General features: G+C 38.8%; 1 protein-coding gene across 1 annotated transcript in view; it reads right to left on the bottom strand.

Moving 5' to 3' along the window:
* Positions 1-25,273, bottom strand: part of LAMA2 (laminin subunit alpha 2) — a 521,547-nt gene that overhangs the window by 34,243 nt on the left and 462,031 nt on the right. Inside the window, exons 46-52 of the mRNA XM_090279831.1 lie at positions 20,995-21,138; positions 19,792-19,925; positions 17,738-17,897; positions 10,864-10,988; positions 9,645-9,807; positions 8,854-8,998; positions 2,079-2,217 (exon numbers count right to left, since the gene is read on the bottom strand). Of these exons, the coding sequence (XP_090135957.1) occupies positions 2,079-2,217; positions 8,854-8,998; positions 9,645-9,807; positions 10,864-10,988; positions 17,738-17,897; positions 19,792-19,925; positions 20,995-21,138 (1,010 nt within the window). The remainder of the gene's footprint in view (positions 1-2,078; positions 2,218-8,853; positions 8,999-9,644; positions 9,808-10,863; positions 10,989-17,737; positions 17,898-19,791; positions 19,926-20,994; positions 21,139-25,273) is intronic.

Here is a 25,273-nt window from a genome sequence, read left to right as displayed (position 1 = left end):
TTCTCTAAGAAGCCACATTTACCCAACCCATGCACTTGAAGATGGCATGCATAAATTTAAATTTTACCTTGCTTTCATACTAGGTCAAAGGAAAGAGAAAAAAACACCATTTACTTATGATTGCATTTTCGTTTAGTAAAATACACTTTAACCATAAATCTTTCCAAAAAAATGTGTCACAGGGATCGTCAAAGGAAAGGAATTTAAAAATCATCAGAAGAGAGAACAGACATATGCCCTTGACCAGAGTGTAATTAGAATCCAAAGATGACTATTTCTCACACTATTCTCTTGGAAAATATACATTTTGAAATGAATTTTTTAAGTACTCAGTCTTATGAATAGAAAAATGCATAAACATTGTTATGCTGCAGTACAGTATTTATGAACAGTATTTAAATACTGTCTCTCAAAAACTTAAACTTAATATATGTAAAAAAATTTATGTTCACCACATATTTTAGACTTTATCATATTAAGATGCAGTCAGTGGGAAAATAACAGCTAACTACAAATGCATGGCTCCTTGATTAGTCACAAATATATGTCTAAAGATTGTTTTGAAATAATGTGCCATACCATGGAAATATTGTATTTATGAACTGTTGTACTGCGAAAGTAAAAACATTTTAGTAGTAGAGACTTGTTAGTTATATAGTCTGAAAACTAACACCTACTTATCTCAATAAAGCTAACATATACATCTTTGTAGATAATTCCTAAAAATTACTTTATGGTAATTAAAACTAAGTCACTAGAATAAATGAAGCTATGTTTGGATAGTCTTATTCTGACTATATTTAATTTACTCATCTAGAATTTAGTTATTATCTTGCAAAGTAAATCTTAGATTTGAACAGCTGCTGGATCCCTAGTATCTATATGATGCCTAAATAGATGCTTAATAAACACTTGTTGAATGATTAATAACTATGCCACTACCTGAATACATGTGATCTGCAATGATTTTTCTGACCAGACACTTTAAATCTATATTTCTAACACAAAAATCTTATACTGTAGGTAAGTGCAGACCCAATTTATTTGTACCACAACACTTACCAAGTTATACCCTTGACAGACTGGTAATTACACAGTTGTCTGGTCTATGAGTTTAGATACAGGGGGAAGTCTGCATGTTAGCTATCCTAAAATTGCCTATTTGGACAATAAGTAAATAATTGACCATCATACATTTTTATTCTTAGATTATTCCAATTGTAACATGTCTTTTTAGAGTAGGAACAACTAAGCAGGATTTTTTTAACCATTAAAAACTAATTAAACAAAATAATACAAAAATTAAAGAACATGGTAGTCTGTATTTGTAGTAAATGGTTTATCCATACCAATTCATCCCATTTTAATTAAATTCAATTAGCATTTATTAAGCACCAACTACTTCTCTATAACTTTTATTTCTTATGTTTTTATAACAAGCAGTAAATTAATTAAATACCACATGAAATATTTTCTAACATTTTTTAGTTACTGGTATTTGTTTTTCGAACTAACTAAATTATGAGATCAATGCATCTTCCCATCCCACAATCTAAAAAACATGTGAAATCTAAAAAAGTTGTTGGCATGGACATGAGGATAACTGATAGCTCTAACCTCAGGCATCTGGGAAAGCTCCAATACCCAGTATCATGCTAATGTTTAGTAATAAAATAGGTTATACTCAGAGTCCTGGAACACTGACTAATTTTCAGAACACTAAGCAATGTCAGTGTGTCATTATCTCCAGTGAATGTGCAAGGAGAACAGCAATTACAAGATCCACATTCAACTGTGGTTTCCACCTTTAATTACTTCTATAATTCTTTTCATTAGGTGACTATAAGGAAAAGAGTGATTCTCCTCCATCTCTTTAACAAAGATATGAAATTAATCCTTTGGTTTCTAAATCCTGGTGTTGTTCTAACATGCAACATGATTTTTTTCTTTTTAATGAGGTCTTTCTGCAACCAAAGATTATATGATATTCCTGTTGTAATTAAACTTCAGAACATTAGTCAGCGTAGTGGCCACTTAATTAAAACTTAATCTTTAGCTCTGAATATACACTAAATTACCTCAAGTTTCTCAGTGTTGGCAGACCACCAAAATATATTTTGTCATCTGCTTTCAAGTCAAGACCAAAATTGTTTCCAGAAGAAAAAGTTGCTATGTTCTCCTCCTGGTTAGTGTCTATATCTATAATTGATATGTTGGCTGTAAAAGAGAAAGGAAGTTTAACATGTTATTTGAGCAATGCCAACCACATCTATATCACCACTGTTACTTCACGATAAATTCACTTTAATTCTCAGATTAACACTGACTTCCTTATGCACTTGTACTATATGCAACTCTTTAATAATTACAGAAACAAAAACATCAATGAAATACATTATTAAACTATTCACAAAGAGAGTGTGAAAAAGTATCCTGAACACCAATGAGGGCAAACCAATCAATAAAAAAAGTTTGATAGATGAACATCAAAGAAATATTTGACAGAGTTTTCTGTAATATAGATAAGTAGCTAGAAAATAAAGTAAGATAATTAACTAATACTAAGGTAAATGTCTGATTAGGAGTAGGTTATCAATATACTGAATCTGTGGCTCTTTCTGTACAGGTCAGTATCCACAGAAGTACTGGGGCTTTGGCTCACCCACAAAGTAATGCGGATGGGACGGTTGTGCATGGAAGTGCTTGATTTCGTAAGATGATGGGGTCCACATCCATTGTAAATTGTTTTAGATGAAGGCTGCTGAGTGTTGTGAGAGAGGAACAATCTTCATGCCTTATTGCTTTCTTTTGGGACTTAAAGGTATTTCAAACATGATGAGTATAAGAATTCAGAAATAGAAAAACGAAAGAAAGAGAGGCACTTCCCTGTTTAAATTGCTTTGTTCAGCAAGTGGATGAAAACACCTTCTCTCATTCATTTTCCCCCTTTATTCTGAAGAGTCAAGATAGGCTCTTTCTGAATGATGTGCTTTCTCACCATAATATTTGCTTAGGCCCAGACTTTAACTGCTTCATGTACTGTATTTTGGCTCCCTGATACATATGGAGACATTAGCTTATTAACATGACAGATTTGGCCTCCAAATCTTTGCTTTTTATAGGATCTGAATTAGCAAGGGTCTGAAAATGGCCATTTGAACCAGATGGATTATAATGGCATTTCTAAATGTTTATTCTTTGAAAAGCTAGTTTCTTGAATGTTCCTGGTTCAAATAAATATAATAAACATTGAATTAAGAAAAATTAAACATATATCTTGGTTTTATGACCACCCAGATCTTTGAACATGCTGATATGCAATGTAATGCTTCAGCAGGGACATACAGCAAAAAATATTTGCTACATTTATTTGACCATGGAGTATTATTATTTTCCCTCAACTCATCATCTTTTAGAATAGTGTTATTTGGAAAACAAAATATAAAACTCAAAAATTCCATTGTAATCTGTTGCCCTTCAATTCCAAGTGGAAGGAACTTTAATAAAACCAGACATAATTGCCTTTTAAAATGACCAAAATAAAATACCCAAACCTTATTAAGACCTCATTTTCTCAAGGCAGAGTTTTATAAATACATACAATGAAAAACTAAAAAGTAATTGTCTTGTTAAAAATATTTAGCAAATTATGATTTTAAAATTTAATTACTTTTATACACATATTCATTTCATACACACATTTGTTTGACCTGACGGGTGGCTAAAACAAAAAAATTTTTTTTAACTGTTTTCAAGACTTTTTCATACATATTCCTTTTTATTCAGATCCACAAAGTTTTCACACAGGGCTGTTGCCTGGAACACAAAGATAGTCTCTTTCTACAGACATGGTACATATTTTAATGGTGTCTGTGAAAATGAGATTCTTCTCCCTCTATCTCAGGCAAGCCAGTGACTGGAGTAGTTTTCCTCCTAAGCCCTGATTGAATATATGCATTTTTAGAAGTCATTCTGAGAAGAACTGATTAAAGAGCAGAAACACAATTGAATTGAAACTCACTGGCCCAAGCGTTAACTCTGGCAGAGATACATAGGTTGGCACATTTTTACTGATTCAATGGAGGAAGGACTCTATCCTTCATGAGTGATAGCAATTAAATGACTACTGCATTGAAATGCTAACACTTGCATTCACTTTCTGCCCTATTTCTTTCCCTTACAGAATAGCTATTAACATAAAATTTCAGTGTTGATGAGTTCAAACATCATTTATGGGTAAGCAGGGAAATAAGGGTTTTATTAACTAGTAGACACAGAGTAAGAGCTTAACCAGCATTTTACAGTCATTGCGGAGTCATTATAAATGAATTGTTTTTACTTTGGTAATTGCTTTCTTCTCTTTCTGAGTCCATTGGAAATCCAAATGATCTGTCTCAGTCACATGTCCGTCCATCTCAATGCACTTGTGGGGCCTGGCAAACTTTTACTGGTAGAGGACTGTGGTTCTACTAAGTGACTCTCAGAGGTGGGGAATGACTACTGAAGGGAACATTTGAATTTCAAGGGACAGTACTTTTACCAACTAGTTGAGAATGATTCATGTAAAACAACTAATCTGGCCACTGAACCGGAGCAAGGGCCCACAAATCTGGAACCTTATTTAAATTCTTATCCCTCTCCTATCCATGGGATCTGATCTTGCTAAAATCCAAGTGACCTCCCTACACCCAAACCCAACAGGGTCCTTCTGTCCTTATCTTAGTCCACATCTATGCAGTATTTGGTATTGTTACATTTCCTTCCTTCTGGGAAGTTTCCTCCTTTGGCTTCCATAACGTCAACTCTCCAGCTTCTCTGTCCTTTCCAACAACGATCTCAGTCTCCTTCCTAGAACCCATTTCTTTCAACACTTCGGAAATGTTTATGTTCTTTCATGTGCCTGCATCTAACCACTTCTCAGGTTCTGGCTGTCTGGGTATGCTCAAGTTTATATCTGCTTACCATATGATAACAACTCAAATATTTATGCCTGTACCTGATTTTTTGCCTAAAAATCCACACTCAACAGGCAAGACACCATGTGTATACCTACCTCTTCAGTACTTCAAAAATTAAACATACTCAAAATCAAAATCATCTTTTTACTTCCAAATCTGTATTATTTATTTTATTTTGTGGTGCTATGGCCCCCACTTAATCTCTTCAATTATAGTCATCCTAGCTTTCTCCTCACCATTCCACGTCTAATCAAAAACAGTGCTAATTTCATCTCCTAAATAACTGTCTATTCTATTTTAAAACACAGTTTAACCAAAGTAGAATTGACATAGTATAATTTGCCCATGTTTAAAGTGTATAATTTGACAATTTTTGAAATCTGTATATCCATGAAATCCTCACCATAATCAAGAAAATGAACATATCCATCACCCCAAATGTTCCCTTATGCTTCTTTGTCATCTTTTTTGTTCCTCTCTATACAACCCCGTCCACAGGTAGCCTGTCTGCTTTCTGTGACTATGTATATAATTTTACATGAATGTACTCTTTTTTGTCTGCTTTCTGGTTCATCAGTGTTATGTACATATTAAAATTCATTCTTTTTTATTGCTAAATATTATTCCATTGTGTGGAAATTTGTATATCCACTAACCTGTTGATGGATGTTTGAGATTTTTTTAATTTTAATTTTTTATTTTTTGAGCATCACAAATAAAGGTGCTATGAACATTGTGATATAATACAAGTCTCTGTATGAATATATCCTTTCATGTGCCCTGGGTAATACTTAGGATGGTTCATGTGGTAGGTGTATATTTAACCTTTTAAGAAACTGCCAACCTGTTTTCTTATGAGGCTGCACCATTTTGCATCCTTATCAGCAGTGCATAGGAGTTTCAGCTGTTCCACATCCTTGCCAGCCCTGGGTATGTTCAGTCCTTTTCATTTTAGACATTTTAATAACTGTGCAGTGCTATCACATCATGGGTTCATTCTGCATTTCCCTAGGGTCATATCTCACTGCAACTCTTACTGGAAGCCATTATTCACCTCTAGCCTGGACTAGAATGGACCTAATCGGTCACTGTGCCTCCAGTTTGATCTACCAAAGATCTACCTTTCTCGTTTCTCCTGTCTCTGCTTACTTCTTTACAGCCCCCTTTGTGGTCTCTTCCTTTACTATACTGCTTCAATATGGTGTTGGCTCCAGAGTTTTGGATCATCTTACTCTAGATATGACTGCTCGGTTTGTCTCATCCCTGTTCAGCTACAAATGTTGAAAACATGATGATGGTTCCTGGTTATTCATCTCTCTCCTAGAGCTCTGCTGATCCTCAGATGCGCAGAGCTAAGTGTCTGCCAGTTTCACAGCTTTCCTAGGCTGCTAAAAATAGTCCGAGTACCTTTCACACAACATGTCCAACATAGAGCTCAGCATCTCTTCCAGAAAACCTATTCTTTTTCCTGTAACCAGCAGCTTGGTAAATGGTACTGACATATTTTTGTTATTTGAACAAAAACAAAATAAACCAAAAAGGAATCACTCTTGATAATTTTTTGTTAACTTAACCTTCATCTTGAGTATATCACACAGCTCCTTAATTTTAAAATGCTTAATATTGTTCTACTCTATTCTTTCCTCTCCATTCTCCTGATTTCCTCCTCATTCTTCACCTGGTTTACTGCAGACTGCAGCAGTATCCAAAATTGTCACAAATCTACCCGCCGAATTGCTGCTAAAGAAACATTACTAAAGCATCAATCTGATGGTGTGATGGAGTCACACCCTTGACTAAAACTCTTAGTTCTTCCCTGTAGCTTTCCCAATAAACTTGAAATTCATTAGCTTATTGTTATGAACTGGTTCTGTATCTCTCACGCCTCATTTAATAATTTTCTGTCCACATCCGTCCTGTTAGCCTGTGGATTTACTTGTAGTTATTAAAGCATTTCACAAAGTGTGTTCAGCAGAATGCTAGTATTGTAGGAATGGAAAGATTCTGGTGATCAAAGAAGTGTGGGAAATGTTGGGCCAAAGAATTAAACATTGTTTTAACTACTACGCAGAGTCTCCAACATGCAATGTGCATTATGTCTCTCTTTTTTTGGGAACAGTGGATTGAGCAGTATTCCAATTTATACAAGTGTACAACCAGTTTTTATACAAAAAGGGGTTTCCCCAGGGTTTCATATTCTAGGGGAAAGCAGTTGGAAAACGATGTATTCTGTATTATACTCTCTAAAGCACTCCAGACTCTCACGTCTCTGAAATGTGAAAAGGTGTTTCTCCTTCAGGAAACTCCTCGACTTCTGATTGCACCTCAGGGGTATGCCCCGGGGAGCTGACCTCTCTGTTTCACTTAAATGTCTCTCTTTTCTGAGGTTCCTAGTCTGCTAGATATATCCCTACACAGCAATTAGCTTTCTGTCCTCTTAACAATTGATTTGCTTGCCTATCACCACATTCATTAGACAACAAGCTCCTTGAAGTTAAGAACTTGTCACAGACTTTATTTTGTTCCTGCGTAGTATTGGGTTGGCCAAAAAGTCTGTATGTTCTTTTCCATACAATAAAAGACACATTTTTTATTTTCACCAATAACTTTATTGATCTGGGTATTTTGAGTCTGTTGGCTGTCTCTAACTTGGTGTATGTTGTACTCAGTTAATGTCTTGATTTGATTGCTATCAACGTCAACTGGTCTACCCGAACGTGGAGCATCATCCAGTGAGAAGGCTTGAGCATGAAACTTTGCAAACTACTTTTGACACGTTCAATTAGTCACAGCACCTTCTCCTTACACTACACAAACATTTTTTGTGTTTCAGTTGCATTTTTACCTTTCTTAAAATAATAAAGCATAGTATGCTGAAAATGTTTATTTGCTTCTATCTTCAATATTTAAATGACTACATAAGAATTTACCAATTTCAATAGCTGATATGACAGCGATCACAATACAATCTAACAAAATTGTTTCCAATGAAGTTAAAGACAATTAAGCACTACTAAAGCCATCTTACAGAAAAAAACAAATGAACTTTTTGGCCAACCCAATACTTAGTAGGTGCTTGACAGATATTTGTTAAAGGAAGAAATGAAGGATGGTGCAAAGTTAAACCTAAATTTTAATGAAATGTCACCCTGGCATGGTCAAAATTAATTAGGTCTAATTATATAGACAGAAGTATCAAAATTTCATTTGCAGATATTAGCAATGCAATAATACACAGAACTAAGAAGCTTACACTTAAATAACAATAGCACACTAAAGCTAATAAACTTAGATTTTTGTCTCGGTTGTGACAATATATGTATATATCTGTGATATTTGAGTCTACATTTCCCTTTCTCTAACACCAGAACAAAATACGTGCTGATATGAACAAATTAAATAATGCTTGGGAACATGTTTTTAAAATGTCTTGGAACCATTAAAATGTTACATCATTCTTAATCATTTATTTGCACGCACAAATTTTTGGCATTTTTAAAAAACGAAGGACAGGTAGCTGTCCTTTAACAACCCCATATAATGCTACCTATGGGCCATTCTAAAGCAAACATCTTGGCAAAAGAGGAAGAAAAAAAAGCGCACAACCTTTTTAAACCTACTACAGGATATAATTTTACAAGTTGTAAGACAATTTTATGCTTTTAAATTAAGCTCTCAGTTTCAAAAGAAAATGACAGAGAACCATTTGGCTCTTCAATCAGTCGTGTCTAACCTAAACCACCTATAATCTAAGCCAAAGAAATGACTGTGTCAATTTTTCACAAAATTTGTGAGTAACGAAAATTATAGACAGGGTCTTCTTCATGATTAGGTACATGAGAGCTTTGAAGAGCATGATTAAGGCTCAAAGGGTATTATCACTATAGACACTCACCTTGTTTTTGAATTCTTGAGAGGGTGAATGATTTCCATTTCCCATCATTATGGTTTTGATTGCTGACAACGGAAGCCATTCCTGAACCCAGGTCATAGCTGACTTTTATGTGCCCATCAGTGAGCTCTACACTCATGAAATCTTTCTATTAATAGAGTGAAAATATGCCAGTGATTAGATGCACAGAGAAATATATGGGTGGTCACTTTCTTTGTGGGGATTATAATAGGGCCTTATGGCTAAATTACTGAATGTATTGATTTGTAATTGAGTTCCATTTTGAAAATAGAATTGGTATCACTATTTTGTGAATATTCGTGGGTGTGATATTATGATGCAAAAGGTCACAACTAAATTACTAGGATATGAGTATAAAGTGGGTTCCTTTGAAAACATATTAAGGAAACTAAAAGGTATATTCCCTGAAAGAATTTATGACAAAATATTGACCTGGAAAAAACAATAAGCAAATTTAGAATCATCTTTCAACTTAGGGCAATAGAAGAAGATTAAGAAAAAAGTTTGTTCCTTCATGATTCCATACTGAGGTAATCTTTCCTGGGTGCTTCTCTTAAAGGGTTATATGAGGAGTTATAATGAAATTAAGTAATAATTAAATTATATCTGAAGTTAACATTATCAATGAAAACATATAAATGATATCTGCATCACTCATTCTTGGTTATCACAGACTCCTTTGAACAATGATTGATAATTTAACAATAACTGATTGTATTGGAAAAGAAACAAAAAAGTTTCAATCATGGAAGATCAGATGTGCAGATCTTTACCAGGTCTTTTGTGGCAAGGTACATCAGGAGAGCACTTGAAGAAAAAGTCCTGAACTTGAACATGACCGTGGAGATGTTGGGGTACCAGCGAATGGGGCGGCTGACCATTGCATAGCCTTCTCCATCGAACTGAATTGTCCCCTCACTATCCTCCACCTGAGGACTGAAGAGAAACATTTCACACGAATCAATGTCTACTTGGTCTATTAGTATTCAATACATCAAGTTATCGTCTGAGACTTAATTGTAAGCTGTTGTAGGGTAGAAAGCATATCAAATATATCTTCCATGCATCCACATCTCTCCATCTCCACTGCCACCATCCTAGACCAAGCAACTACCATCTCTTACCTGGACTTCATGACATGTTTAGTAACTAGGCCACTGATGTTTTAAATGCTGCATGTTTTGCTAAAGTATGATTATATTAATGTTTAATTGCACCTCAGTAGTGTGAACTGGTGGTGTTTTTGAATGGGCTAAAAATGTGTTATTATATTTCTAATATATATAACATAACAGGGATGGGTTGGATGAAATGGGTGAAGGTGGTCAAAAAGTACAAAGTTAGAGTTATAAGAAAAAACCCATAATGGACTTATAAAGCATCAACCTGAATAACCACTGAAAGAAAGCTGAACAGAAGTACTATAACCAAATATTTACAGAAGATACCACATAGAGACTGATAAGAAGGGAGGAGATATGGAGAAGGCATATGGAGAATAAACGGTGGCAGAGAGATTTGGCTTTGGGTGCTGAGCACGCGGCACGATGCAGTGTGCAGATGATGCAGTACAGAATTGTACACGTGAAACCTGTGCTGCCCCAATAAATGCAATAAAAAAAATAGAATATTATTATTAAAAAAGGAGAAGAAATTATAACTACAGGATAGCTACAGACACAAAAACCTCCTGGACATGAAGGGAAGTTGAGTGAAAAGAAATAGTAGTCTTAATTAATAGAGGTTAAAATACCTGACTTTTGTAAGTTTTACAAAAACATACAAGCACGCAAAAGTAATGCTAAAGCACCTTCCAGGGCCTTGGGAAGTGCCTGCGCAAGTTGGGGGAGAGACTTGAATTGTGATTGGCGTCATGGTAAATCCACCCCTGAACATCACTTCAAGCCTTCTCTATAGCATTCACATGACATAGAATAGTGCACAATAAAACTAAAGTTTTTGTGACACACAGGCCAGACCATCTCAACTAACCTGACGGTACATCCTTTGCAGTCACCTTCTATTTCTCGGAAATTCCACAATCCTATAGGTTTGCTGTCAAAGAATGTTTCTCCCATACAGCCAGTGAATGTAATCACACGGACAGCATCAGCCTTCTGCAGAGAGAAGAATAATTGTTAGGATTTAGAATTTCATTAAACACCTTTCAGTACCCATAAGATTTATGAGCAGCAGAATCTGGAATAGTTACTATCCACTCTTTCTGAGATTCTTCGTTGTACATCTATTCATCTTTTAACCATATTACATCCTAACAGATCCTGGTTATTTTGTGCTATATCAGCGTATTACTATTAGTAAATAAACTCTTCTTAGCTTCTGACTTGAGGTGAGCTGCTTCTCTTCTTTCAGATTCTGTTTTTTTATGTCTCTAACATGGGATTTTAAAGAGAATTAAATTAGATAATTTACTTATGGTGCCATATAGAGTGACCGACACAGAAGGTATTTAATAAATATTTGTGCTCTTACACAACTATGAGGATTTCTTCCAGAGATCATGAGAAGGGGTACACATAGTTACGCATGTACCTCTTGCATATGAATTACCCTATGATAGGGCTGTCCTCATTTTTTCATTTCCTTTACAACCCAGCGGGTTTCCAATGCAGGAGATGAAGGAAAGAGGAAATCCGTAAGAGAAGGAACCCTGTTGGTGTCGTCTGCTGGTGTAGCCAGCCCAGGGCCTGACAGCCCACAGGGGCTCCATAAATATTTGTTGAGTGACAACCCTGGTGTCCTTCTCAGAGGGAAAGATCTCAAACCTGGTACACAACCCCGTCACAGAGAAGGGGGACGACACAGTCCATGCTAGAGAACCTTGCTGTAATTCAAACAACTGTTCCTTTCATATGTTACATATAAATTATATATTCTGGTGCCTATTACTTTAGAAATCTTTTGCCAAAGCTAATCCACATTTCTCTAAATAATCAGGTTGCGGAGGAGTGAATTGACATGTTTGGATTTTGGAACAAATGTAAGAGGATGATCACTGACTAGTTAAAATGTGTAGTTACAATTTTACGGTAAGCTCATCAACATGGACATCTTCCCCTTGCTGTGAGGAAGGGGTGCACTGTCATGAAGGAAAATGCTGATCAGAGCTGATGGCTCTTCGGCCTTGGAATTCTCTGCCACTAGTCAAAAACTCCCTTAATTTTCCAGAGGTTGATTATGCTACTTGTTTTAAAAACCTACTTGTGTTGGTGGTTTACTTAGTGAAACTGATCCAAATGTTTGGCTGCCATTGCACTGCCATTTACTAATTCGAGGCATGGCACTTGGAGGACATTTAAGAGATGTTTATTGTTGGGTGAGTATACCCAAGCAGGGTATTGGTAGTATCTGCTTAGAAGGTTACACTGCCAGTTTTCTATTTTAGCCTGTAAATGCTGCCCTCAAGACTGTAAAGGAGGAAAGAGGAAGGACATCTCTAAAATCAGAGAAGGAAAACTCTGACTCCAAAAAACCTCCGCTGCCTTGCGGCATACCTCTTCAGGGGAAAGGCTAAGGGAGTAAACCCCGACAGAAAATCCGGAGCCGGAGTCCCTAAGGCGGTTTGACATAGTAGTCAACACCGGCAACTCCTGCGGCGCACCTGAAGCCAAGCTGTATTGACTTTGTCTTTCCCTTGGACCCTTCAGATGCGAAGAGAGGGGGGGTCTGCTGCATGGGCAACAGCAGACCCTCCATATCACCCTGCCCAGGCTCTGTAGCTTCAGTTTCACTTGAGAGGACACTCCAGCGTCATCGCAAGATGTCGAATCAACACGGGAGGAGACAGATACCGGTTATCAGCTCATCTGATTGGCGAAGGAAACGAGCGCCAGGGGTCTCCTCTGACGGTGGGAGAGGTCATCGCACCTCACTGGACAGCTACCGTCTCGCCATGGCTCGCCTGCCCCACTGGGTGCGTGGGGATCAGAGAGGCGCCTCTCGAAAAGTGGGCCACAAAACACCCGCACCAGTTAATTCCAAGCAAACAACAAGAAAGAAGCCTCCGGCTCTTCGCCTCGCTAGCTGGAACATCAGGACCATGTGCCCCGGACTTACTGCAGACCTTCCGTGGATCAAGGGTGCCAGGAAAACCGCTGTCATCGATAGGGAACTGGCACGACTAAACATCGACATTGCGGCTCTACAGGAGACCCGGTTGGCCGACAACGGAACTATCAGAGAAACCAACTACACCTTCTACTGGCAAGGGAAGTCTCCGGACCAACCAAGACAGCACGGTGTTGGGTTTGCTGTGAAGAACACGCTTGTTAACTCCATAGAGCCACCCACAGGAGGCACAGAGAGATTACTTACCCTCCGATTGTCAACAACTTTCGGCCCAGTCAGCATTCTTAGCGCGTATGCCCCAACCCTCTGCGCCACCACCGAAGAGAAAGAACAGTTCTACCATGCACTGGACGAAGCGTTATCCAAGATTCCCAGAAGTAACGCTCTCTATCTCCTTGGAGACTTCAACGCAAGAGTAGGAGCCGACCACATGGCCTGGCCCACCTGCCTTGGAAACTTTGGGAGAGGAAAGATCAATGAGAATGGTCAGCGACTGCTTGAGCTTTTGTGTCACCACGGCCTGTGCGTGACAAACACATTCTTCAAGTGCAAAGAGATCCACCAGGTGTCATGGAGGCACCCCCGCTCCCGCCATTGGCACCAGCTTGACCTCGTCATCACCAGAAGAACGGATATTGGCAGCACCCTCCTCACCCGCAGCTACCACAGTGCAGACTGCGACACGGACCATGCCCTCGTGGTAAGCAAGGTGCGCATAATGCCAAAGAGGTTGCACCACTCCAAGATGAAGGGTCGCCCACGCATCAACACCAGTTGTGCCAGCAACCCAGTTAAGACCCAGCAATTCATCAACAAGATGGAAGATGCACTCGGCGAGGGAGTGGCGACAGATGACATTATCGAATCCAATTGGCCACGTCTCCGCGACTCCATATACAACTCCGCCATTATTGCTTACGGGAAGAAAGAGCAGAAGAACGCTGACTGGTACGAGGCTCACTGGGAAGAAATGGAACCCGTGATCGAGGCTAAGAGGAAGGCCCTACTGGCTTACAAGGTCACGCCCACTCCCAGTACACTTCAAGCTCTACGGGCTGCCAGGAACAAAGTCCAGAAGACCGCCCGCCACTGTGCCAACACCTATTGGCTAAACCTGTGCAGAAGCATTCAGGAAGCCGCCGATATAGGCAATGCACGAGGAATGTATGAGGGTATCAAGAAGGCAACAGGCCCAATCCCCTCCAAGATCGCCCCCCTTAAGTCCAAGACAGGTGAGGTCATCACTGACCAGGAACAGCAAATGCGGCGGTGGACCGAGCACTACCTCGAGCTGTGCGCAATGAAGAACACCGTAACAGACACTGCTCTTAACGCCATCCCAGACCTACCAGTCATGGAGGAGCTAGACACCCCACCTACTGCGGCAGAGCTCGGCAAAGCCATCGACCGCCTTGCTTGCGGGAAAGCACCAGGAAGCGACGGAATCCCTCCAGAAATCCTAAAGAGCGGGAAACCAGTCCTGCTACAGCCGCTCCACCATCTACTCTGTCGCTGCTGGAAGGAGGGTTACATCCCCCAGGATATGAGAGACGCCAACATTATCACCATGTACAAGAACAAAGGAGACCGCAGCGACTGCAACAACTACCGGGGCATCTCTCTCCTCAACGTCGTCGGCAAAGTATTCGCCCGGGTCGCTCTTGCCCGCCTGCAGACCCTTGCTTCCCGCGTCTACCCAGAGTCCCAGTGTGGCTTCAGAGCTGGCCGATCAACAGTGGACATGATCTTCTCCCTACGCCAGCTGCAGGAGAAGTGTCACGAGCAGCATAAACCACTCTACCTCGCCTTTATTGACCTTACGAAGGCGTTTGATCTGGTCAGTCGAAGCGGTCTCTTCAGCTTGCTACGGAAGATTGGCTGTCCACCACATCTGCTTGCTGTGGTCATGTCCTTTCACGACAACATGCACAGCACAGTGTCCTACAACGGCGCAACCTCTGAGGCCTTCCCAGTCAGCAGCGGAGTAAAGCAGGGCTGCGTCCTCGCGCCTACGCTGTTCGGAATCTTCTTCTCCATGCTCCTCCAATACGCCTTTAAGGACTGCAGCGAGGGTGTCTTCATTCACACCAGATCCGATGGCAAGCTCTACAACCTGGCCCGTCTACGAGCCAAGACCAAAGTCAAAGAGGTGCTCATCCGTGAGATGCTCTTCGCCGACGACGCAGCTTTGACATCACACTCCGAAGAGGGACTCCAGCAGCTAGTCACTTGCCTTTCCCACGCATGCAAGGAGTTCGGACTAGCCATCAGCCTGACGAAGACGAATGTTATGGCTCAAGGCACGGGGACTCCCCCATGCATCACCATCGACGGATACACCCTGGAGGTTGTCAACGACTTCACTTACCTCGGGTCCACCATCTCGAGCTCTCTGTCAGTCGACTTGGAGGTCAACCGGAGAATCGCCAGGGCCGCCACAGTTATGGCCAGACTGAACCGGCGAGCGTGGAACAATCCCAGCCTCACTGAGAAAACCAGACTGCGCATCTACCAAGCCTGCGTACTCAGCACTCTCCTCTATGGCAGCGAGACGTGGACCACCTACGCAAGGCACGAAAGGAAACTCAACAGCTTCCACATGAGGTGCCTGCGACGCGTCCTGCATGTCGCCTGGCAGGATAAGGTCCCCAACACCGAGGTGCTGAAGCGAGCCAATATGAGCAGTTTGCATGCAGTTCTTAGCGAGAGACGCCTCAGGTGGCTCGGCCATGTCAAAAGAATGGATGCAGGCCGTATCCCCAAAGACCTCCTCTACGGCGAGCTAGCAGAAGGCAAGAGGATGACAGGGCGCCCAAAACTGCGGTTCAAAGACATCTGCAAAAAGGACATGACACAATGCTCCATCAATCTCAACACATGGGAAGTTCAAGCAGACGACCGCCTAGCCTGGAGGCTCGCGGTCAGGCAAGGTACGTCACGCGCAGAGGCTGCGCGCAACGAGGAGGCGGTCCAGAAAAGATCGAGGCGGAAGCAGCGTCAACAGCAGCAACAACGGCCATCTGCCTTCGCCTGTACCAAGTGCGGCAGGGATTGTCACTCCCGAATCGGACTGCACAGCCATTCTCGGCGGTGCAGATAGACTCTCAGGAAGCTACGCCATCGTCTCTCGAGACGGACGGCTGCCGACGACGACGATTATGCTACTTGTGGATGCTACTTGCTTTTTGCTTTGCCATCTTGCATCCTAAAAATATATATGGATCTCCCTGCTATTTTGAATTTTTATCAGTATGTTGATTAAGTTACTTGTTTTTAGCTTTTGGTTTATATAAATCATTAAGATTTTCTGTAGATTTCAAATGTCTGTTTTATTTCCCCCTGAGATTGTTATAAGAAAGTTGCTTTGTGCCAGTGACATTTGATAATAATAAAAATTATTTAAGGTTCGCTTTAAGGTGCAATTTAAGGTGTTACTCCCATGCCTTAGGCATTTATCATAAATTGTATGCACATAATTTCCTTGTTCATTGTGGTTATGAGACATGGTGATTAAGAGCGCAGACATTTGTGCCTGTAGACCTATATTTAATCACAGCTCCACCACTAATTGCTGTGTGACTTTGGTCAAGTCATTTAACTTCTCCCTTACTTAGATTTCTTAACTAAGATGGCTATTACCTTCCCTTTGGGGTTGTTGTGAAAAATAAGTAATGCATGTAAAATGACTTAGGACATTAATGAGCACATAGTAAAAGCTATAAGAATGTTATAAAATTTATTATTAATGTGCAGGCAAAGTAGATATTCTCATCTCCCTTTTGTTATTGACACAACTGAAGCCCAAGGGATCAAGTGACTTGCCTAAGGTCATGTTTTAGTAAGTGATAGAGCAGAGAATCCAACCTGGACATGACTTCAAAATTCATGGCTTTGCACTGCTCTGTGCTACTCCTATATTTATCTTTCTGGGGAGAAGAGAAAGTTGGCAATATGACCATATATTACGATGTACGATATATATTTATATGCAGATCTAAGAAATGAGAATGATTTTAGTGTATAGTTGTGGAATCAATTACAATACTTTAGAGTCACATCTCATACAAAAAGCAAATAAAACAACCTCAGTTCTCATAAATTCGAGGTCACCCTGGCTTTTCACATTTTCTGACTAATCTCATCCCAGGATGATTCTGACAAGCTCAGGATTAACCATTATATTTGATTGTACTCTTACATCTCACCCACAGGTCATTTTCCAACACCTAATTCCATTTAATCAGCATGAGCTTCTTTAAAATGCAGGCACTTCGCAATTTGAAATGTACAAGGACCCGCATGAAGCAATTATGAATATTAAGTGCATTATTCTATAAGAATGAGGAGAAGAGCAACTTGAAAACTTTAAAAATCAGATCACGATTTGAAAGCTTATGACTCCTGTGATATTTCCCAAGGTATTCATAAATCTTTTAATTAGATGTGAGTTTGAACTTTATAGCACTTCATATCAATAAATCACAAGTTGACTCAGAAAGTAAAGTATATTTAAAAACCATTTTGCTTTTGAGGCAAATAAAACAAGAATATCCAATGACAAGTATTTATGTAAATACAGGCTTAAAATATTGTGCTTCTAGTATTAAATATTCAAAGAAGGAAAATTCTTACTCAACATGAATTCCTGTTCTCAAAAATACAAATTAAGTAAAAAGTGGTTGAGTTGTTGTCAAGCTTTGTCATGCTTTTCCCTAAGTAATCATACCAGGAGTTGTCCACAAAGACGAGGTAAACAGGATGGGGAAGAACACATTACCTTCAACTTCCCAGTCAAGCCACCAACGAAGAGCATTGCATTTGCATCCACATCTAGAATCGTATACCCTGGAGGAGCCACTGAATGGTATGTACTGGGCATAATGCTGGCTTTGGGTCCATCCAGGGCCCTCACAGAAATGGTTCCGTTTCTCCCAGTTCTTCCAGGGTACGTGTTGAAAGGAAGTGAAAGAAAGTACAGAAAATGACTTATGTATCACCTTTCTGGTAGCTTCAGATTGAAAAGGTATAAAATGTAGAGACTCGTATTGGAATATTTAAGAGATAACTGGGTGTTTAGCCTCAAAAGTTCCAGATTCATTAAATTGCAAATCAAAACCCAGAGTCTGATCTTTGCTAGATGTGTATCGTCAGGGTCAGCCAGGACCAGTGAGCAACATACCCCGATTCTGCGCGTGTCCATTGATATGAAATGGCACAGCAGCAGTTAGCTAATGAAATTGCTATTGGTTAAATAAAAAGCCTTTTTTCTATGGCTCACAAAACAACTTACTATTTACCAACACATACTATTTAAACAAATTTATATTACTTTGTTTAGCATTTTGCCTAATTTAATTCAGCAAGTGAACCCTTCTGCATTATAAACTGCATAATTTTTCCTACAATCCCTTTTTATATCTTGGATTCAGATCTGCTGAAGCAGTCTTCCTGGAACTGTACATCTTTTATTGTTTGGCACACCATCTTAATGTATATTGTATAATATCTAGTGTTCAGAATTGTGTATATAAATTATATAAAAGAACTTCACTTTTAAATTCAATTAATGTGGTCTTGAAAGCTATTATTATTGTATTTTGTTTTCTTTGTAAAAAGTGATTGATTTCCATGAATTATTTTATATGAAAATCTGGTCTCTTTTCTGAGACAAGCTGTCATAACAACACTTTAGTGTCATATTTCTCTGCTGTCATGTTTGGGTAATCTCTTTATCTTTGAGGGTGCAGAATTAACTGAAATACATGGAAACAATGAAGCTAATTTATCAAATAAGATTTTTCTTCTTTAACAGAATATATCTTTTCTGGTAAAAGAACTGTACTTTGTGAATATAAATATTCTTAGGTTCTTAAAATACTTAATCCCTCAACCCCGTCCATCACATATGGAAGCACATTTTGTCTGTTGGCCTTTTTCTCTCTTATCACACACACACACACACACACACACACTTTTACTGAAGATCTTACAAAGGAATTAAATATATTGCTTCTCATTAAGTTTTGTTTTAAAATTTTATTATGGAAAAATTTAAACATAGAATGAAATTCTATGTATCTATCACCTAGATTCAACAATTACCAGGTTATTGATCAACTTCATCTGTAGCCCTAGGCCCTTAATAATACCTCTTAGCTGCCTTGGGTGTAGTAGACACTGAAGAATTAGCAAAAAGAGAAATTGAGGGGGAAGTATTAAGGATAAGAATGGTTTCTCTAAATAATCTATACACTGTTAGAAGTTAATTGAATTACAGCTTCACAGGTAGAATTAATCAATTTCCTGTTGCTTCCCATTTTAAGTATTCATGCCAGCATGTAGATACTGTGCATTACTGTAGGCAAGGTTTGTTATATAGACTCTGTAGACTAGAAGAGGAACTGTGCACACCAAAGGCAGGCATTCATGGAAGCTCTTATGCTCTGGCTTGTTCTGAGTAAGTAATCTCAGCACTTCTTCAGATTGATTGTATAACTGAAAACAACTTAACCTCAAAATTTCTATGGGACATCCAGATAAGGGGATCCAAAATAAATAGTCAGTCTGGTCAATATCTTGAAGGTCTGTCAGTTCCTAACAGGCACTAGAAAGATATCAATTTACACTTATACATATACACATAATATATAAAATTCGTGTGTGTGTATACCTATATATACACACACACATAAATTTGGAGATATATATACACATAAATTTTTATATAAATATATATAAAATATATATTCATTTCAAGAAAATGTTTTCTTATAAACTCGGAAGCTACTTCTAAATTCTCTCATTTGTCTTAATCTCTATTGAGTTAGTTACCTTGATGCTTCAATACGGTACCAATATGAATCATCAATAGTCAAATCTGGATACTCTACACGTCCAACTCCAGATCCAACATCCCAAAGGAAGCTTACTTTGCCTTTACGCATTTCTATAGCCAGAAAGTCAATCTAGTTCAGAGGAGCACAAAAACAACACGTATCAGATACAAAGCACCGAGAACGAGAAGGCCTGCAGAGTTCTTCTTAACAGGTGCCATTTACGGATATGGGAAATCATTAGAAGCTGCATGAATAAAGTTCCAAAATAATATGAATTATCATGTATGGTTAAATAATACTTTATTATTGTATCTTTAAGGCAACACAATTGCCCATACTGCTGAGGTGTACATGTTGATTTAGTCAGTCCTAGTTAGGACTAATTTTGATGCTTTCCCTGATACTTGTGGTAGAGATAAAAGCAAGTGTTTAGATTCATAATTCATTGTTTCCTCCAAAAGCACTGACATTTTTGAAGGGCTAGCTATGATTTTCTGCAAGGTGACCCCAAACTTCTCACTTGAATTCCAGGTATCGGCTTATGTGATGAGTGGTTTATTGAAAAGTTATATTCATTTTGGAAGGTGACCATGCATGCAAAGTCAAATAGTTTAAGTGAAGGGAATTAGAAATTTTTGGGTGAACTCTGTTACAACTTCTGTGAGTCATAAGCTCAACATGAATCAGAAAAATTTTCATTGGTAAACAATTAGTGCACAATTTGCCATTTTTACTTACCATGAAAGTGCATTATAATTTCTCAGAGAAAATTTAAAAAAAAAAGAAAGAAAGAAAGAAAGAAAGGAAGAAAAAAGAAAAAAAAAATCTCCTCTCAAAACCAAAAACTGAAAACAAAACAAAAGAACAAAAAATGGAGAAAACCCAAGCTTTATTTCTATTAGTTTTTCTTTTTAAATAGCTGGACCTGGAGAAATAATTAAAATAAATGCTGGTATACCCGTGAAAGTAGATGAGTGTAAGTATTATTAAAAGTGCTCTTCATTTAATTTTCCTTCTGACTTAATTTGGCATGTCTGAATTTTGCGAGGTAAGATTCAGAGGTTATCAAGTCTGAAAGGCTACATTACATGATTCTGGGGCCATATTACTGGATTCCATACATTTTCCACACTACCAGGATTAACCTCTGACTATGCATATACACAATAAACCAAGAAAAGCTGAATCTTAGACTTACAAACTTGGCACTTCCAAGATAAAAAAGGAGGTTGTCAGCAACAGCTGTCTTCACATTGACAATTATATTATTGTAGGTTCCTTTCTTGATTTCTGGCCTGTATGTTCGAATGCAATCACCTCCCGAAGACACAGATACTTTGATCTTCAAGAAAAACAAAGTACAAAGAACCAAGACTCAATCTCTCAGAAAGTTTAAATAGTTCCCAAACAACCACAAAGCCATCATCATTTCTTTTTTGAAGTTATTTTTCTATTATTGAACATTATCAGTAAATGCCCATATGCAGAAACTATTATATTCATTAATGAGGGCAGAGAAAAGCAGCTTTTCACCAGCATTTTGACAATAGCTGTTCACAATAGGATATCTTGTTAGCACATTGATATTTTTTTGAAGCATGCAACTAAAAAATTATTACCTTCATACTTTACTCCTTTATAAACATGGGAACATTTTCAGAAGTTGATTTTATATGAAGCTAATGGTAATATCTTTATTAAGGTTGTTTAATAAAATTTTACAATTCAAATTTCAGTAATTTTGGTATCACTTCAAGTAGGAAACTACTTTTTCTTTCGGATTTCAAGAGAAAGTTATCTACCCTCCCATGTTCTTGAAGTTGAAAGAGGCCAAATAGATTTTGGTCTAGATGTTCTAACAATAAGAGGAATATTAATCATTCCACTGAGAACATACACTTCAGAACAAATTATATTTTTTATTAAGTTTCCAGGAAATGAAACAAATAATTTCCAATGGCTATCACTACTAACATGTTTAACAGCTCCTTTTTCTTTTGACTAGTTCTTTAAAAATTACTATAAATTGCTAGGAAAAGAATTCCTATGTGAATAGAACTGACACTATTCATCCTGATTCTTATTTCCATTTAGGGAGCCTTTCTTCCATTACAAATAACACTAGTGGATTAGTTGATTTAATTTCCTTTGATTCAAGTGCACCATCAAATGGGCCCTGTCAGGATAGCGACATCTTTGCTTGGGCTCAGAGAGGAGATGTTGCTTTGTTAGTGATAGAGCAAAGTAGGGGGCAGAGAGAGGGAAAGATGTAAAACTTTTCTTTTCCACCGAGTCAAATATCAGCCTTCATGAAGCCTCTTGGTCCTCACTAGCAGTGAATGTCTATTTTCTCAATCAATCCTTCTAGCACTTTGTGCTACTCATATAGTTCTCACAATCGAAAGAAACTCAATGAACATTATTGCTACCCCCATGAAAGGGTTGTGCAGACTCCAAACCAGATAGCTGAGGACACCATATCAGTCTCTATATTATGGTGACACAAGGAGATGCCTCCAAGAGTCTAGTTAGGGTGTGGGTGTAGGCAGCAATGGGACTCCAAGGGTGGTAGAGATTATATGCAAGAGGTGCCGAATTCAATGGCTATCATTAATAGATAAACAAACAACACTTGCTGGCAAGGAGATGGAGAAATGGTAACCCTTTTGCACTGTTGGTGGGAATGCAGACTGGTGCAGCCACTGTGGGAAGCAGTATGGAGAAAACTCAAAATTTTAAAAATGGAACTGCCATTTGACCCAAGAGATTCCACATCTAGGAATATATCTGAAGGAACCCAAAATACTAAATCAAAAGAATCACCAAGATATGGAAGCAGCCCAAGTGTTCATCAGTAGATGAATGGATAAAACAACTATGGGACATTTATAAATGGATTATTACTTGGCCATAAAAAAGAAGAAAATTTTACCTTTTGTGACAGAATGGATGGACCTGGAGAACATTATGCTAAGTGAGGTAAGCCAGTCAGAGAAAGACAAATATCATATGACTTCATTCATATGTGGAATCTAATGAACAAACTGAACTAACAAGGAAAATGGGGACAGGCTCATAGATGGAGACCAGATGACAGCTGGGTGGGGGGAGGTTAGGAGGTGGAGAGATTGAGCAAAAAGGGAAAAGGACTCATGGACAGAGACAGCAGTATGGTGATTGCTGGGGTGAGGGGGTCAAAAGGGACTAAATGGTAATGGTAAAAGTACAATAAAGATTAAATTAAGCCCTGGCTGGTGTGGCTCAGTGGATTGAGCACTGGCCTGCAGACTGAGGGTTTGCTGGTTCAGTTTGCAGCCAAGGCACATGCAGCCAGGTCCCCAGAAACAGCCAATCAATGTTTCTCTCACACATTGGTGTTTCTCTCCCTCTCTTTCTCCCCACTTTACCCTCTCCCTAAAAATAAATAAATAAAATTTAAAAAAGATTAAATTAAAAAAAGAGGTGCTGAATTCAACATTGGTTGGATTAAGAGAAAGCTAAGGAGGGAGTTTTGGGTTGTGACAGATATGTCAATTCATGCATATCTCGGAACTTTGGGGGATATGGCAGATCTGTTGAGTCTCCTATAGACTGTGCATAAGTCATGTATTCAAATGCTGTTTCCTCACCTAATATGCTATCCAGATCACATCTCAGTTGGAGGAAATCATGTGTTCAAAGGAAACAGGGACTTACCCTGGTGGAGCCCTGTGTGGTGGCTTTGGGGGAATAATCAAGGAAACCTACTGTCCAGACTGCTTTCCCATTCTGTGCCTTTCCCCAAAGGGTGGGCCCAGTCTGCTCACTGAGAGGCACAGTGCTGGGGTCCATTCTGGCCCCCAGAAGGTTTGGACTGCATCCTAGAAGAGATAGTTTTTCCTGGTTGTATGGTTTTCAGCAAGAAAGTTAGTTCTTTGTTCCACAAATGATGTAATTTCTCTTCTACGTAATGTGCTAGAATAGGTGAATCAAAATAAATCACTGAAAAACAGAACCAGGAAATGCACAACTCTTCTTTGGATGGTAATGCTATGCAGCAGATGTACAGTGGGATTTTCAGATAATGTTACATGATAGATGAGCAGCTATGCAAAGGTTTATCCAAGGGCTTAGAGATAAAAAGGAGAAGTAAAGCAAGAGAAAAAGACTATAGTAGAGGGCAGGGAGGGGAAATGCAGTCTTCAGATGTTTTAATGTTTAAAAGAGGATATAGGAGATAGTGAGTTTTTTGAAATTTACAGCAAGTGAACCAAAAGCATCATCAGAGAAAAACTTGGCACTGAGTAGATTTAATATCTGAGACAGGCTGTAAGTGTCATTGACATTGTACGAAGATCAGAGAGAAGAAATCAAGGTCTAACTGGAGTTCAGGAGGAGAACAGATTGAGTTATTTCTGACAGGAATAAGATCCAAATTTCTAGTGAGGCTGGATTAGTAGCCAAAAGTAACTATGTGTATGGTTTGTTTTATCTTTGTTCCATATATGCTTTATAAGCTTATGGCAAGTTAATCACAAATAACTTATTTTTATTTAAAGAATACAATATTATAATACTCCTTAGTTACTGTTAAGAGAAGAAGTGACCGATTATGAGTGGAATACATGACTGTTTGGTCACAGGAGGAGTTTCTGTCCTTGCTTAGATATACCTGGTATAAATGAAAGGGGATTACATGATTGGTGTGTTAAAAAGAGGGTGGCCCACTTCTGGTCAAGATAGCAGCATAGATAAACATGCTCATCTCCTCACACAACCACATCAAAATTACAATTGAATATAGAACAGCCATCACTTAGAACACCAGAAATTGAGTTGAATGGAAGTTTGACATCTAGAAACCACATCCATCCAGATTAGTAGGAGGGGTGGAGACGTGAAATGGTGGAATAGGGTGGTCCTATGTCCATGTGTGGTGGATAAAAATTTGAGAGGGATATCTTGAGAGTGAGGTATATCAGCCCCATACCAACTCCCCATCCCAGGGTTCCAGTGCCAGGAAGATAAGTCCCCATAGCTTCTGGCTGCAGAAACCAGTGGGGATTGAGTTGGTGGAAGAAACATCTCAAGTCCCAATCAGTTCCTCTTAAAGAACCCCCACACACACTTAGACTTATTTCCTCTGAGCATCAGTACTGGGGTAGCAGCTTGAAAGGTGCCAGTGGCATATAGGGATGAACTGAAGTGTCTGACATCAAAACTGGAGCTGAGGCACAGTTTTCTCCTAGACAGAAAGGCAGGCAGAGGTCATTATCCTTTTTCTGAGCCCTCCTCCTATAGAGTCACAAAGCCAGCAGGCAGGTGTCATAACTGAGACTCCATCAACTTGGCTAACACTATTTGCCTCACCTTGGAGATCCCCTGACTCCATTCCACCCAACTTACAGACCCGCCCAAACTGTTAACTGTGATTTCTTCATAAGAATGGTTGGTCTAGGCTCATGTTTCACACCTTCCTAAATACTATCAAATAAGCA

This window comes from Furipterus horrens, unplaced genomic scaffold (genome assembly GCF_987537825.1).
Source record: "Furipterus horrens unplaced genomic scaffold, mFurHor1.1.pri manual_scaffold_6, whole genome shotgun sequence".
Lineage (NCBI taxonomy): Eukaryota > Metazoa > Chordata > Mammalia > Chiroptera > Furipteridae > Furipterus > Furipterus horrens.
Note: the sequence above shows the minus strand (reverse complement) of the source record. Positions and strands in the feature narration are given on the sequence as shown.